This window comes from Myotis daubentonii, chromosome 18 (assembly GCF_963259705.1).
Source record: "Myotis daubentonii chromosome 18, mMyoDau2.1, whole genome shotgun sequence".
NCBI classification, from domain to species: domain Eukaryota; kingdom Metazoa; phylum Chordata; class Mammalia; order Chiroptera; family Vespertilionidae; genus Myotis; species Myotis daubentonii.
In genome coordinates, this window is record NC_081857.1 from 8520370 (window position 1) to 8534254 (window position 13885).

General features: G+C 58.2%; 1 protein-coding gene across 23 annotated transcripts in view; it reads right to left on the reverse strand.

Moving 5' to 3' along the window:
- Positions 1–220: 220 nt before the first annotated feature.
- Positions 221–13885, reverse strand: part of PLEKHA6 (pleckstrin homology domain containing A6) — a 113885-nt gene continuing 100220 nt past the window's right edge. For 18 of the 23 annotated variants that reach the window (XM_059674018.1, XM_059674017.1, XM_059674012.1 and 15 more), the window contains 11 exons: positions 13428–13539; positions 12423–12562; positions 11399–11548; positions 9988–10117; positions 9659–9765; positions 8670–8846; positions 7040–7207; positions 6828–6961; positions 6215–6360; positions 1443–1566; positions 221–808 (listed from right to left, as the gene is read on the reverse strand). In XM_059674018.1, coding sequence (XP_059530001.1) covers positions 1451–1566; positions 6215–6360; positions 6828–6961; positions 7040–7207; positions 8670–8846; positions 9659–9765; positions 9988–10117; positions 11399–11548; positions 12423–12562; positions 13428–13539 — 1380 coding nt within the window. In that variant the 3' untranslated portion in view covers positions 221–808; positions 1443–1450. The remainder of the gene's footprint in view (positions 809–1442; positions 1567–6214; positions 6361–6827; positions 6962–7039; positions 7208–8669; positions 8847–9658; positions 9766–9987; positions 10118–11398; positions 11549–12422; positions 12563–13427; positions 13540–13885) is intronic. The other 5 variants (XM_059674009.1, XM_059674019.1, XM_059674000.1 and 2 more) reach the window with 4 other exon arrangements.

The window sequence follows — 13885 nt, forward strand, 5'->3', positions numbered from 1 at the left end:
GGACAAGGTGGGAAGGGCCAAGCCGACAGTGTGGCACGGGATTGGCACCACGCTGAGGCGCACCCGGGAAACCATTCCCATCCTCTCTCCATCTCTGTCCTCTTACTTGCAAATGAGCCCTGCCGCTTCTTTCCCTTCCTTTCCTAGGACCTCCCTTCCTTCTCCTCCCCCTTCCCGACCTCCCCAGACACTGCCCAGACCTGCTCTCTATCCCAGCCTCGCCCCATCTCTTGTCATCTTGTCTTTGGCTCGGACAGGGTGGTTAGTCTCCACGGGACCGCAAAGGGCACCCATAGCAGGGATCACAGCCCCGGGCACAGCGGGGGCCATGGGGGGTGGGGGATGACGGGGAGGGGATGATGGCAGGTGCTGTCCTTGGTGTCAAGGAGGGTGGGAAGAGGCAGAGTGTCCCTCTGCTCCTCACCTCTCGTCCTAACCTAAGATGGTCCAGAGCATCTTCCCCACCAGGGCATCTCCTCCATCAGGGAATGTTCCAGTAGGGCCATCACACCCCAGCCATCAGGCCTGGGCGCCCTGTGACGTGGGCATCGGACAGGATGCTTTCTGCTCCGTCTCAGGCCCAGGCTCAGGACCGGAGGGACCTGTCTGAGCAGCGAGGGCTTTGGGGCCGAAGCATCCGTGCTCTGTTCTCCGCTCGGCGGCAGCAGCCTGGTCCTCAGCCTGGCTCTTCGCAGTTTTCCCAGGAGAGCGGGGGGCCGGGCCGGGGAGGGGCCGGGGCCTCGCGGAGGGCTTCAGGAGGTGGCTCTGTGGAGCTTCGCGGCGGCGGTGGCCTCCGCCAGGGCTTGCACTGAAGAAGAGGGACATCGGTGAGAAAGGGGCCGCACAGGGCAGGCTCCAGACACTTCTCCCAGGAGCGAGACTCTGGTCAGACCTCGAGGGCCGGCCCCTCCCTCACCCCGAGAAGGAGAAACAGACCGCAGTCAAGAGCTCTCCGCTCGCCTGGCACTGGGCGTCCTGTGCTGGGGGGAAGGACGGGGCACGGCCTTTGGCTAGAGAGCCTGGCGTTACTTTAATTTACAGTGAGGTCTGGGGTCAGTAAGATCTGGGCGAAATGGCTTCTGGGGGCTCCTGAGGCTGGGACCTCACAGGAGCTACAGGGGAGGGTGTCTGGGAAGTCCCCTCCGGACAGTGGACAAGGGAGGCCTCAGCTCTGTTCCATCTGCTTCCGGAGAAGCAAAGCCCATGGCATTGGTGTGGCAGCTCCAAGCAGCCGCCCTGCCAGCCGGCCCCAGTCCAGCACGGGCACCGGGACCCAGCACAGGGACACCGGGCTCAAGCAGCGGGGTGGCGGGGGAGAGCGGCCAGGCACCGGGCGGAGGGGAGAAGCCATGCCGGAATGAGAGGGTGCAGATGGCTCAATGGGGGTGAGGGCAGGGGTCCCCCTCCCTGGGGTGGAGGAAATACAGTAGAAAAGTGCTTACGTCCGAGCTCAGACCCGCATGGCATGGCTGCTGTCGGTGCCCCGTGGGGATTCAGACGAGAGGGGGTTGGCTGGTGAAGTCGGGGAGGCAGGGGAGGTGGGAGGGCTTGGGGTGGCGCATTGCACTGGAAACAGAAATGAAGAGGGAGGTGAATGGGGGGGTTTGGGGGGCGGGGAGCAGGCAGGTCTTGCCCCAGAGGGCAGAGAGCAGGGCAGGCGACAAGCAGAGAGAACAGTGGAGCCTGGGGACCTGCCCAAGCTGAGGCAGAGTGGCCTATGGGGCGCTGGGGCGGAGAACATGGCCCCGGGGCAGACCTGGCCGAATCCAGGCTCTGCTGGGACCCAGTGTGGCTGCGGCTGGGGCCAGGCCTGGCCTCCGGGCCCAAGGCTCCCCTCCCACCAACAACGACAACGGGGAAGTTGGCACAAACCTCCATAATGTGCACAGGGAATGGGGTGGCGCCTTTCCTAGGGGGATAGCGCTCTGCTAATGATTAGCAGCACAGGAAAGTCACTAATCCAAACCACCGCCCCCCCCTTATGATGATCGAAGTGAGGTGATCACCGTGTTAACTGATTCCTTTAAAATGGAGGCTTCTGAGAGGCTGAGAGCGAGTTCTGGTATCTGTGCTCTGCCCTAGCCGGTTTGGCTCAGTGGAAAGAGCATCGGCCTGTGGACGGAAGGGTCCCAGGTTCGATTCCAGTCAAGGGCACATGCCCGGGTTGTGGGCTCGGAGATTCTCTCTCATCATGGAAGTTTCTATCTCCCTCTCCCTTCCTCTCTGAAATCAATAAAAATGTATTTTTTTTTAAAAAGGAAAGAAATGTGAGCCCTGCTGGTTGAGACTCTGTGCACAGTCCAGTGAAGGCAAGCTGCCATGGAGCCCTGAACAAATCTACAAGCCTTAAGGTGCTGACTTTGAGTCAATGAGATTTTACTCTAGTATCATCATTATTCCATGTTGAGAACAACGAGACGTTGCATTGTTAGGGGCCAGCTCTATGCAATCCTGGCCCTTGTGCACCCGCAGCCCAGCTGCGAGGCAGGAGGGAGCAGAGCAAATGTCCTCACTGCGGCTCAGAGCAGAGCCAGGCCCCGCCAGGGTCTCACGTTTACTCTGAGAGGGATCCGGGCGGTAAACTTCCGCTCCCTGCTCCCCCCCTGCCCTGGACCTCATCACCTTCCCTGTCCTGTGCAGGAGACAGGGCCAGCGCACCGCCCATCACCTATGTGCACACCCACACACACATGTACCGAAGATACGGAGCAGGAAGTCGTGTCTGCCCACACACAGCACGGACTTTGTGCATGGGATGCAGCTAAACCGTATCCTTCCTTACTGCACACAACTCAGGTTCGTGCGCACACACACATACATGACTCAGCACACCTATAACTTCACATTCAAACGCATTCACAGATGCTTTCAAAACACACATTCCTGTGCATGTCTGCATCGCGATGGTGAGCTCTTTGGCAACCACGGTTTCCAAAACAGTCAAAAACTCAAAAGCTAAGCAAGGACCGCCTCAAGGAAGCCAAATGGATGTTACAATGTACATGCAGGGAGTTCTTCCAGTTACCCGGGGAGGCGCTCCTTGGAGTCCAGGGACCCTGGGTTACACACAACTCGAAGGTGCTGACTGGCTGGGGTTCCAGCCCATGGGAGAGTGAAAACAAGAAAATTAGAAAAGAAAGAGGAATTGAGGGACCCATGACATCCATAAGAAGGCCCAACCGAAGAGAGAAAATCTTTGGCAGAAAGTAGACATAACTTTAAAGGTGTGACAGCTTGGGAGCATTTAACGTAGCTACAAACAGGTCTGAACCATTTAGAACCCCTCAGGGCAACCCTTGACAGAGACCAGCTAAGTAAGACTATTTTTAATGACACTAAAGCAGTAAGAGCAAGCAAGACTAATTATGTCAAATAGAACCTTTTTAAAAAGGCAGAGAAATACTAAATATATATTAGAAATACAGCCATTGAAATAAAGCTCACATATGCAGCAGGTATGTACTGGACAGACAAGGTATTATAATTGTGCTCACAAGTCCTGCCACATCTGTATACACCAATAACCAGTCACACACACTCACATTCATGAGACCTCCCCCCACGCAGACAGATGTTCACAAATATTGCAATATATACACCGTGCACAAAACATACACATACGTTTTTATCATCCCCGTTCTGTAAACAAAGCCAATCACAGACGAACACGTGCATAAATGCTACCTCCACCCTGAATTGGGCCCCCTAGACACATATACCTACACGCCGACAGCTCACCACATACACCTGCACTCATACATAACCGGTCTCCACACAACACCCGGAGACATTCTGCACACACGTACACACATACACACACACTCCTATATTTGTACTCAAACATTCCCTCCCCCACACACCGCACACTGGAATACACACAAATACATGCGCATCTACAAACAGTACTGATTCAGACACTGTCCATGACCTCATGCCATGTCCACGACCTGAAAACTGCCACGCCTTCTGCCGTAGTGCGGACTTGTGTCCGCGCACACCGGGTGTTGGTGCCCAAGCTGCCACACTCATCACTGACCACACCATCCGTGCCGCATACCCACACTCAGGCACTGTCCTCACGCCTGTGCCCAGCACCCCATGCACACAGGCCCCCAGCATGGACATTGCCCACACTATGTGTGCCCAGGAACAGTCCTCGCTGTGCCTGGCAGATCAGCCGCTCTGGGCACCTGGACCATAGACTACGGGTGGTGGGGACAGTGGGCGAAGTCTGAGGTCTGGCCTTCCACAGCCATTTTTTAAATAGTTGGGGTTTGGGCAAAACCCAGGGACCGTGTGCTCAATGCACAGGCCCTGAAGTGTAAGCGTGTGTGTGTGTGTGTGTGTGTGTGTGTGTGTGTGTGTGTGTGTGTGGAGGGAACCTGAGAGGCCCGGCGGGTTTGTTTCCCTGGGACCTTTGGCTGGGGAACTGTAGGAGAGAGAGCCAGGGGCGGGGGCAGCGGCGGAGGGAAGGATTCAGAAAATATTGTGTGCTCTAACCACGAAACAGGAAGTTTCCCTTTGCCCAGAGCGGGTGGAATTTGATCTTTGGAGGGTTCAAGTTCCTTTTACAGCTGAACTGCAGGAAGGTCTGACCGGGGCCTCCTGGCAGCCAAACTGGTTCTGCTGCCTCTGGCTACAGCATTTCCCTTGCCCTCAACTCCAGCCCAAAGGGTAGCCTCTCTCTGAAGTATCTCCAGGGGCTTCCGCAGGACACCCCAAGTGCCAGTAGGTTCTCCCTTACATCCTTATTGTACCCTAAGAGCTGCTGGTTTCTGAAAAGATCCATATTGAAAATAGCTACAAAAACACAAATGGCTCCTCTTCCTATGTCAGCCATTGCTATTTCAACGAGTACTAACTACCACCATCACCACCCCCACTACTACCCCAGCTGACGGGAGCTTACTGAGCACGCACTGAGTGCCTGGCCCTGTGCTAGGGGCCTAGCGCACACTGTGTCTGTCCCTCACACCACCACACCGGTGTCTTCGTTTGAATTTTACGGAGGAGGGGCTGGAGCCTCAGGTAGCCAGAACTCGAATCCTCGTAAACGCCGCCATGAAACGCCATCCCCTCCACTGACTCCCACCCAGGCAGCTGTACCTGCGGCCCGTGCCCCGTCGCTGCTTCCTGCACCAAAGTCATCAAACCCGGCATCCTTCTGGGCATCCCTCCTGACGGGCCCCAAAGCCCCTCTGTTCCTCTCCCTCTCCATCCTAACCACCTTGTCTTGCGGGGAGACAACAGTTCGTCTTCCAGCCTTCATGACTCAACACTGTCTCTCCTCCACCGTTCGTGCTCCCGTTCAGAAAGAATCCCTTTAATTCTTCCCGCCTTCATTCATCTCGTTCTTGCCTATTATACTCTCGTCTCCTCCGGGCGATGTCTCAGGCCAAGGAGAACGAGTCCTGTTGACTTTGACCTCACGGTGTCCATCTGGGACCTGCTGCCCTTGGACCCGAGTGAGTCAGCTCCTCAGACTCATCTTTTCTTAGCAGAAACGTGGGCTGGGTCAGTAGCCCACGTGGTGATTGTTGGCACGCTCAGCTCCTTGGTTGCCTGCACCCTCGTTCTCATTCTTCCTCTCCGCGTGCAGCCAGAAGGGGAAGTGAGCCCTCGCCGGCTTGGCTCAGTGGATAGAGACTCAGCCTGAAGACCGAAGGGTCCAGGTTTGATTCTGGTCAAAGGCACGTACCTTGGTCGCAGGCTCGATGTGGGAGGCAACCATAGGTGTGTCTCTCTCACATTGATATTTCTCTCTCTTCCCTTCCCTTCCACTCTCTCTAAAAATCAATGGAAAAATATCTTTGGGTGAGGATTAACAAAGCAAAAAAGAAGGGGAAGGGAAGGGCACCCTGGAATACCTGGCCCTCACCCCTCAACTGGTAAATACTTCGATCTTTCCTAGTCAAGTCAGTTATCACCTTTCTCTGTGCTTCCCAACCTGCCCAGGTAGAGTGGCTCCCTGTGCTCCCTGCATGGCCATGGCCATCCCGCTATACTGGGGCGAGGAGAGTCATCATGGCTCTGCGCTCCTGCACCAGCAACTCCGGCCCCTGTGCGCCCTGAGCCTAGCACGGTACCTGGTGCCCAGTAAATGCTCATCCTGCCACGCCCTGTTCCTCGCTAGCCCTGACCCCTGGCAGCGCCGTGCCTCCTCCCCTACGTGGTCAGCCATCTCCCTGGCGGAGCGAGGCCCAGCCCCTCTCACCAGACAGCATGCGGCCCCTGCGGGAGGCCTCGGTCGCCAGGGCGCAGGAGATTTCAATCCGCTTCTCCTGCTCCTGCAGCTGGCTCTCTGAGTCCTGGGGCACGTCCACAAGGTCCCCCTCGCCGGCGGGCACCACGTTCTGCATACTGAGGAGGCACAGACACACAGACATGGTCGGGGGACAGGATGTCCTGTGGGGGTGGGGGGGGGCTGTGGACTGAGGTTGGAGGGGGGGCCAAGGGCATGTGCAGGCTCTGGTCCCCAGCAAGGCTGTCCCCAGGGATGAGGGGCCCTGGCACAACGCATGTTGGGACCCTTGCCCACGATGCTTTACAATGAATTAGAAGGTTCAAGTGCACGTTTAGGGCTGCCTGGGAGGGGAGAAGTCACAGAGGCAGCCCCTCGGTGTGTCCAGATGAGAGCATGTGCGTGAGCTCACGGTGCTCTGGGCACCACGGGCAGCTCCTTGCCCCACTGGAAGGCCAGGCCCAGATTGCTGCCTCCATCCGCTCCACTCTGGGGGAGGCTGGGGTCCCCTTGGACATGGGTTGGAGTGCTGGTGTGCCCGGTGCCAGGGGGGCAGAACAACCGGAGATTCCCCCAGGCCGGTTACCTGGACTTGGCAATGAGCGTCTTGATCCTTTCCACCTTCTTCTGCTTCTCCTTCAGCTCCTCGGGGCTCAGGGGCGTGTCCGGCTCCAGGTCGATGTACCGCTCAGGGATGAGGACTTTGTCGGGGGTGGAGAGCTGTGGAGGGACCGCGGTCATCTCTCCCTCCGTCCCTCCCAGGGCCGCCGCCCGCCCCGCCCCCCGGACTCCGCTCACCTCCTTGTTGATGTCCACGTCGTAGTGCTGGGGCTCCAGCTCCATCTTGCGAAGCCGGGCGATCTCCTCCCGCGGCGTCTCGTAGGCCTGCCCGCCAGGCTCCTCCGCCCGCAGGGCGGCCTCCAGGTTGGAGATGTCCACCTCATGGATGCTGCGGTGACGACGCACCTGGGGACGTGGGCACCTCCACTTCTACCCGTGCCTCCGGGGAGCCCTAACCATGTGTGCCCCCGCTGTCCCTGCCCGGCTCGCTGCCACCCCATGGCTCCCACTGCAGCGCCACCCTGCCTGCTGCCTGCCCGAAGCCTGCCCGCCTGCCAGGACCCGGAGGCAAGACCTCATCAACATTTCTCACCGGCATTCGTCCCCAGCCCCCCGCCCGCTGTGCCCTTTGTTCGCCTCCTGTGGCATACATTTGGGCAGTTGGTTCAGTGTCTTACACTCAGTGTCTCTAATCATTTCCTATTATTATGTTAGTTCCAATCCACCAACTGGAATGTAAACTGTTTGAGGGCAGGATTTATGAATCACAATTTTTGCATATTTCAGAAAGAAAAATCAGGCAGATGCCTTGGGCTCCTCCCAGCTCTGCGCTTAATGGCTGTGTGGCCCAGGACTCCCTTAATTTCTCGTGGCTTGGTTCTCTCTCTCTAAGGATAATAGTTCCTAACCCCGAGTTATTGAAAGGACTAGACCAGCGGTTCTCAACCTGTGGGTCGCGACCCCTTTGGCGGTCGAATGACCCTTTCACAGGGGTCGCCTAAGACCATCCTGCATATCAGATATTTACATGACGATTCATAACAGTAGCAACATTACAGTGATGAAGTAGCAACGAAAATAATTTTATGGTTGGGTCACAACATGAGGAACTGTATTTAAAGGGCCAGAAGGTTGAGAACCACTGGACTAGACGGAGAACGTGAAAGGGACTGGGAACTGGACTGCGCCATGCAACGCTGAGCTGGCACAATGATCGTCAGGACACTCAGCCCAGTGCCAAGCCCACAGAAAGTGCTCTGGACACGGTTGTGAGTGGTGGCCACTTGTGGGTGGTGGATTGCATACTGCCCTCTGATAACTGAATGGTATGTAATTTGTTTCAACCAAGACAATCAAGGCATTCTGTGGGTGAGTGAGTTTTCTTTAAACACAAAGGAAACACCCAGCCCGACTGGTGTGGCTCAGTGGTGGAGTGTTGACCAATGAACCAGGAGATCACGATTGGATTCCCAGTCAGGGCACATGCCAGGGTTGTGGGCTCAATCAATGTGGGCATGCAGGATGCAGCCAGTCAATGATTCTCTCTCATCATTGATCTCTCTATCTCTCTGTCTCTCTCTCTCTCTCTCTCTCATTCCCTCTTTTTCTCTCCCTTTCTTTCTGAAATCAATACAAATATATTTAAAAAAAAGAAAAAAGGAAAGGCCTGTAGCAGGATTGATCTCCTTGCCCAGTAGGCAGAAGCCTCCCAGGTCTCCCAGTGCCCAGCTTAAGTCCTCCCTGGCCCTCCCTCTCTAAGCCCCAGCCTACCCCCAGGACTCCAGCCCAGGCTGGCCGCACCCGCACCCAGGAGTAGGCAGTGGTGACCACTGTCAGGCCACGCCTGGGGGTGGCTGGGAGGACCTACCACTTTGTAGGCTGGCCGGGGGCTGGGGTCGGGGGCAGGGCTGGCGGGAAGCTGCAGGCTCCTCCGCTTCTCCTTCATGGAGCCGCTCTGGTGGCGCCGCATGCGGTCGATCTGCTCCTCCACGCTCATCTTCACCTTGCCCTCGCCCGGGAACACCGCGCTCTTGGGGCGCTCCTGCTACGGGGGGAGGCGAGGCTCTGAGAGGCGCAGGTCCTCCACCAGCCTTTTCAGCTGCCCTCATCCCTTAAGGTTTCCCTTCCTTGAGAAGTTTGCCTGCAGTCAATGGAATAGCGGTCCCCGGAAGCTATGTCCAAGTCCTGACCCCCAGGACCTGCGAGTGTGACCTTATTTGGAAATGGGGTCTTTGCAGGTGTGATTAAATTAAGGGTCTCAAGATCATCCTGAATCAGGGCCACCCTAAAACCAATAATGGGTGTCCTCAAGGGAGACAAGAAGACACATGGAAGAGGTGATGCGAAGGTGGGGGCAGAGACTGGAGTGATGTGTCTACAAGCCAAGGACACCAAGCAACAACCGTCTGCTGTGGTGGTGGTGGGGGGGGGGGGGGGGGGCGTGGCTGGGCCTCCAGTGCAGACTTCTGGCCTCCAGGACTGTGAGAAAATAAACTTCTGTGGGGTAGCTACCAAGTTCGTGGCATTCTGCTCCTTCTCAGTGGCCCCAGGACCCCGACACACTGCTCTGGCCAGCGCACGGCTCTGACCACTGGTTTCTGCCACATCTGTGTCTCGTCGTCATAATTTTGTTCAGTACTTTCTTTAGCTTTATTGTGCACACATTCCTTGTCCCTTGGCACTTCTCCTTGAAGGAGACCCCCTCGGGTGGGGCTACTGGCCTTCCTGCTTATTCTGTCTTCCGCCTCCAGCCCTGGGTTTCTCGAATAGGAGCGGCAGATGGTGGACACTCAGGGCCCCTGGGCTCCTGGCCTGGCTCAGGCCCGCCAAGCCCCCAGAGCCTGCAAGCACACTTACCCGGGCAGAGAGGCCATTGGGGAGCCCGTTAGCATTCCTCCTCACCACCCCTGCAGGGTTCACCTCTTCCTCAGCGGGCGACTTTGTCCGCGGGGGCACAATGCCAACTGCAGGGAGACAGAGCGGCCAGTGGGCCTCGTGGAGAGAGGAAGGCGGAGAGACGGGGCGGGGCTGCTTCTCAGAGAGGCTCGGTCTCAAACCCCGCCACCCCCATCCTGTGGAGAAGACCGGCCTGGCAGGTGAGCACTCCATGGGTATGAGTGAGCACCGCCCGGCGCTCCTCTCTGACCCTGAGCCTTACTTCTCAGGGAAGATGGGGCAGGAGGTACCTTTGTTGAGAGCTGTCTGCTTGTCTGCCTCTGCCTCTTGCCGGGTCGGCACGAGGCTGATGTCCCTAGACGTGTCCGGGGGTGAAGTCTGGTGGGACTCTCTCTTGCTTGGGTCATAGCTTGCCTTGGGCTGGAAGGAAGGATGAGGAGGTGTTTAATGTGCGAGTGACTGCCAGGAACTAGGCCCCGGTGATAGCTCTTTGTTTAGCAATGGTTGGCATGCAAACCCTTGAAAACCCAGGACAGGGCTACGCTGCGTGTGCCAGCTGTGAAGTGGGCAGGGAGGCACTAGGCTGGGCAGGGCAAGGTCCTCGGGGAAGGAGGGCTCACACCTCCAGGAGGCCCCTCAACCTGGCCAGTCCCCTCAGCAAGCACCAAGAGCGCGGACTTTCTGTGAGCCAGAGAGGAGGGCCATCAGGCCCAGGATCGCTGAGGACTCTGTCTGGATCCTACCCAAGACTTGAGCAAAAGAACCAGGCGAGCTTTGGGACCAGGACTCTGGGGACAGGAAAGGGGCACTTAGCTTGTGGCTCACAGAATCATGAGACCAGAAGGGACCTCAGCCATCATCTGCTCCATTCTGTGCCTGCCCCCCGCCCCCGACGCCCTGCACCCCTCTGTGCAGTTGAAGAATCTAAGTCCCAGTGAGGACTACAGAGAAAGGAGCCTAGGCCGGAGCTCAGAAATCTCCACTCCAGCCCCGCTGGAGGGCACGGCAGGTCACACACCTGCCTTCACCTGTGAAATGCAGTGCCGCTCCCGGCGCTGCCCACCTCGCTGGGCAGACCCGCAGGGCTACGCACACACCAGTAGCTGAGACGAGAATACGAGTTTCCCAGTTTCAGGCACAGGACTATTTACTCACCGTGCAACCTCTTCCGAGCCTAACTGCACGCCTCTCCTGGATCTTCGCTAGGGATCCAGGCGAGAGGGGAGGCCAGAACAGGGGAGAGGGGGCCTGTACCCTTACATTCCAGGGGGTGGTGAGCCCCAGAGAGGACAGAGGCAGAGACAGAGAGAGCAAGGGGGGTTGGGGCCTGGGGTGGACAAGGACAGGACCAGTATGTGTGGGGGGGTCCCTTGATTCCCATCACCTGGTCATGCTGGTAGGGAGGGGGCCATGCCACCACCCATAGCCAGGGGCCCCCAGGAGCCGGGGCACAGGGCAGAGCAGCAACTCATTTCCCGGTTGTCCACAGAAAGCAAAGAGGGGAAAGGGGGCGTGTGAGTGTCCCCGCCAGCCCTTTCCTTATCCCAGAGTTTGACCAGACAGAGGGCCCAGCAGAAGTTCAGTGCGGGGGGGGTGAACACTGACCCGGAGAAGTGACTCCCTGCTCCACCTTGCCCCTCGCCTGGCCTTCTGCCCCATTCCCTCCGCCCCTGCCCTCCAGGACCCAAGGGTGCTGGGTACCTGGCCCCTGGCGGTCTCGCCACTGCAGTGCCAGGAAGGGGAGTTGGGGTATGGCCAGAAGTGGCTCTCGCTAGGGAGTGGAGGCACGGTGGGAGGAGACTCCAGGGGCACGTAGGCTTTGGGGAGGGGGGGCCGCGGTGGGCCGGGCTCCTGAGGCAGAGAGAAGCCAGAGCATTAGGAGGAGCGAGAGCAGGCGCTGTGAGAGCAGGAGAAAAGAGCGTTAGCAGAGGCAGACGCCACCGCGGAGACCCGGGGCCCTGGACGCAAACTCCCACCTGTGGCCTGGACACGGCTGCCTGCAGAGCCAGCTCCCCTCCCTGAGCCACCTGCGCACCACGCCCACCACTCCCTAGCTCTTCTCCAAAGTTCTCTCCTCACTGCCTCACCATCACTCCAACACCTCCCCACCCTGTACCTGTGCTTCCCCCCAGCCCCTCTGCCTGCGACGGCCTGTTCCTCTACCTGTGCCAACACCTCAGGCCCAGTTCCAGTCCCATCCTCTCTGGAACAGCGTAGCATTTACGGTCTGAACCACGTGGTTCAGCACTGAGACACGCAGCGCCACATGCCTGAGGCTGGTTTGCTGTCTATCGGCCTCGGTCCCCACTGGGGGCTGGGCTCTCTGAGTGGAGGCTGTGGGCATGCAGGGGTACCCCGACAGGGCCTCCTGCCACCCTCTCCCGCCGTAGAGCCTGTAAACACTTGCTTATCGACTGACTAGGAAACTTTCCCCCAGCCCTCACCCTGTCACCCCCTGGATTTAAATTCCGATCAAGTGCTTAGTATCTTTGCTCCCCGTCCTGGTGCTCCGGAAGGAGGCCAGAGATGCCGGTGAAGACGAGAGCAGGTACAGGAGAAATGGGAGGGTAGATCACACACTGGAGGTGAGAATGGTCCCTTAGGCAGAGGCACTGGGACTGCAGGCCTCTGGGGAGGACGGGGCACCGAATCTGTGTAGTTTCAGGCAAATGAGGACCTGGTCCTCCCTCCCCCGTTCACCGCCTACTCCATTTCATCAGCTTACCTCATTGGACCCGGACTTGGTGGGGGAGCCCTGAGAGCCAGACACCAGGGAAAAGGGGCTCAGGGGGCTGGTGAGGCTGGCGGAGCTGAGAGGGCTGGCAGGGCTGTTGGAGCTGTAGGTGGTCGAGGGGCCAAGGCCTCCTTGGGGAAAACAAGAGGAGGAAGATGAGGGTGGGCAGGGGTGTGGCCTGGGGTATGGATGGGCTATGTAGGTGGAGAGGGCAGGAAGGATTCAAGGACTTGGGAGGGTCCCCGGAGCCTGCCAGAGGGACTTCTATATGGGCTGGGTCACGGCTGGGAGCTGCGGCATTGGGGAGAGGATGTCAAAGCAAGCTGGCCCAAGGTCCCAAGGCTGAAGGAGGACACTAAGGTAGAGGCCTCAGACCACCCAGGGGCCCCGGGGGTTTCGGGGCCGGGGACGCCCAGCTGCTCTTTGGCCTTTTCTGGGGAGAAAATCTTGGGTATCAGGGTCAACAGCATCTCTAAGTCTGTTCTGGGGAGGGGAGGGTAAGGGTGTCCCACCCGCCACCCCCGGGGCCCCGGGGAAGACTTTGGAGCCCTGAGAGGCCGTGGCTGGTTCTGAGCACAGAGTGAGGGCCTAGAGCAAGCTCGCGAAACTTGCGGCTGGCAGGCCGCATGCCTCATTTATTTAAACCCTCCGGTCACGAGTTTGATATGCTCGGCCTAGAGCAGCGGTTCTCAACCTGTGGGTTGCGACCCCTTTGGGGGTCGAACGACCCTTTCACAGGGGTCGCCTAAGACCATCGGAAAACACATATATAATTACATGTTGTTTTTGTGATTCATCACTATGCTTTCATTATGTTCAATTTGTAACAATGAAATTGGGGGTCACCACAACATGAGGACCTGATTAAAGGGTCGCGGCATTAGGAAGGTGGCGAACCACTGGCCTAGAGGGTGAGCACGCAGGTGTGGGAGGAGCCAGGGCACTGAGCGTTCCTGGTGAAGCCAGAGGCCCGAGGCTGGCAGGGGAGGGACCCACCTCTGTGCTTGGCCGTGTCCGTGCCCCGGGACGGGTTATTCTTCCTGAGCCCCTCCATCACGTCCTGGATCCTCCAGATCTCCTTCTGGATTTGCCGGTTGAGCACCTCGTTCTGCAACAGCCACAGAGCAGGTCAAAGGAAGTGACTGCGGAGGAGTGTCCCAGCCCTTTCCCCACCTTCCTTAAACCAGCAGCAGGCAGGAGCCCTGTGCACGAGGGAGTGTAAACACACTAAACACACACACACACACACACACACACCCCTCCATCACACACACACACACACTCACACACACCCTCCAGCACATTCGCCGCTCTCACGGGCAGCCTCTGTGTCCTCAGCCTCTATGAAACGCAGCTCTGAATGCCAAGGAGAGGACTCTGTCATCAGAGGAAAGAGCCCTCTTCGGTCAACCTGAGGACTCCGAACCAAAAGAGAGTGGGGACCCGCCCCCGGA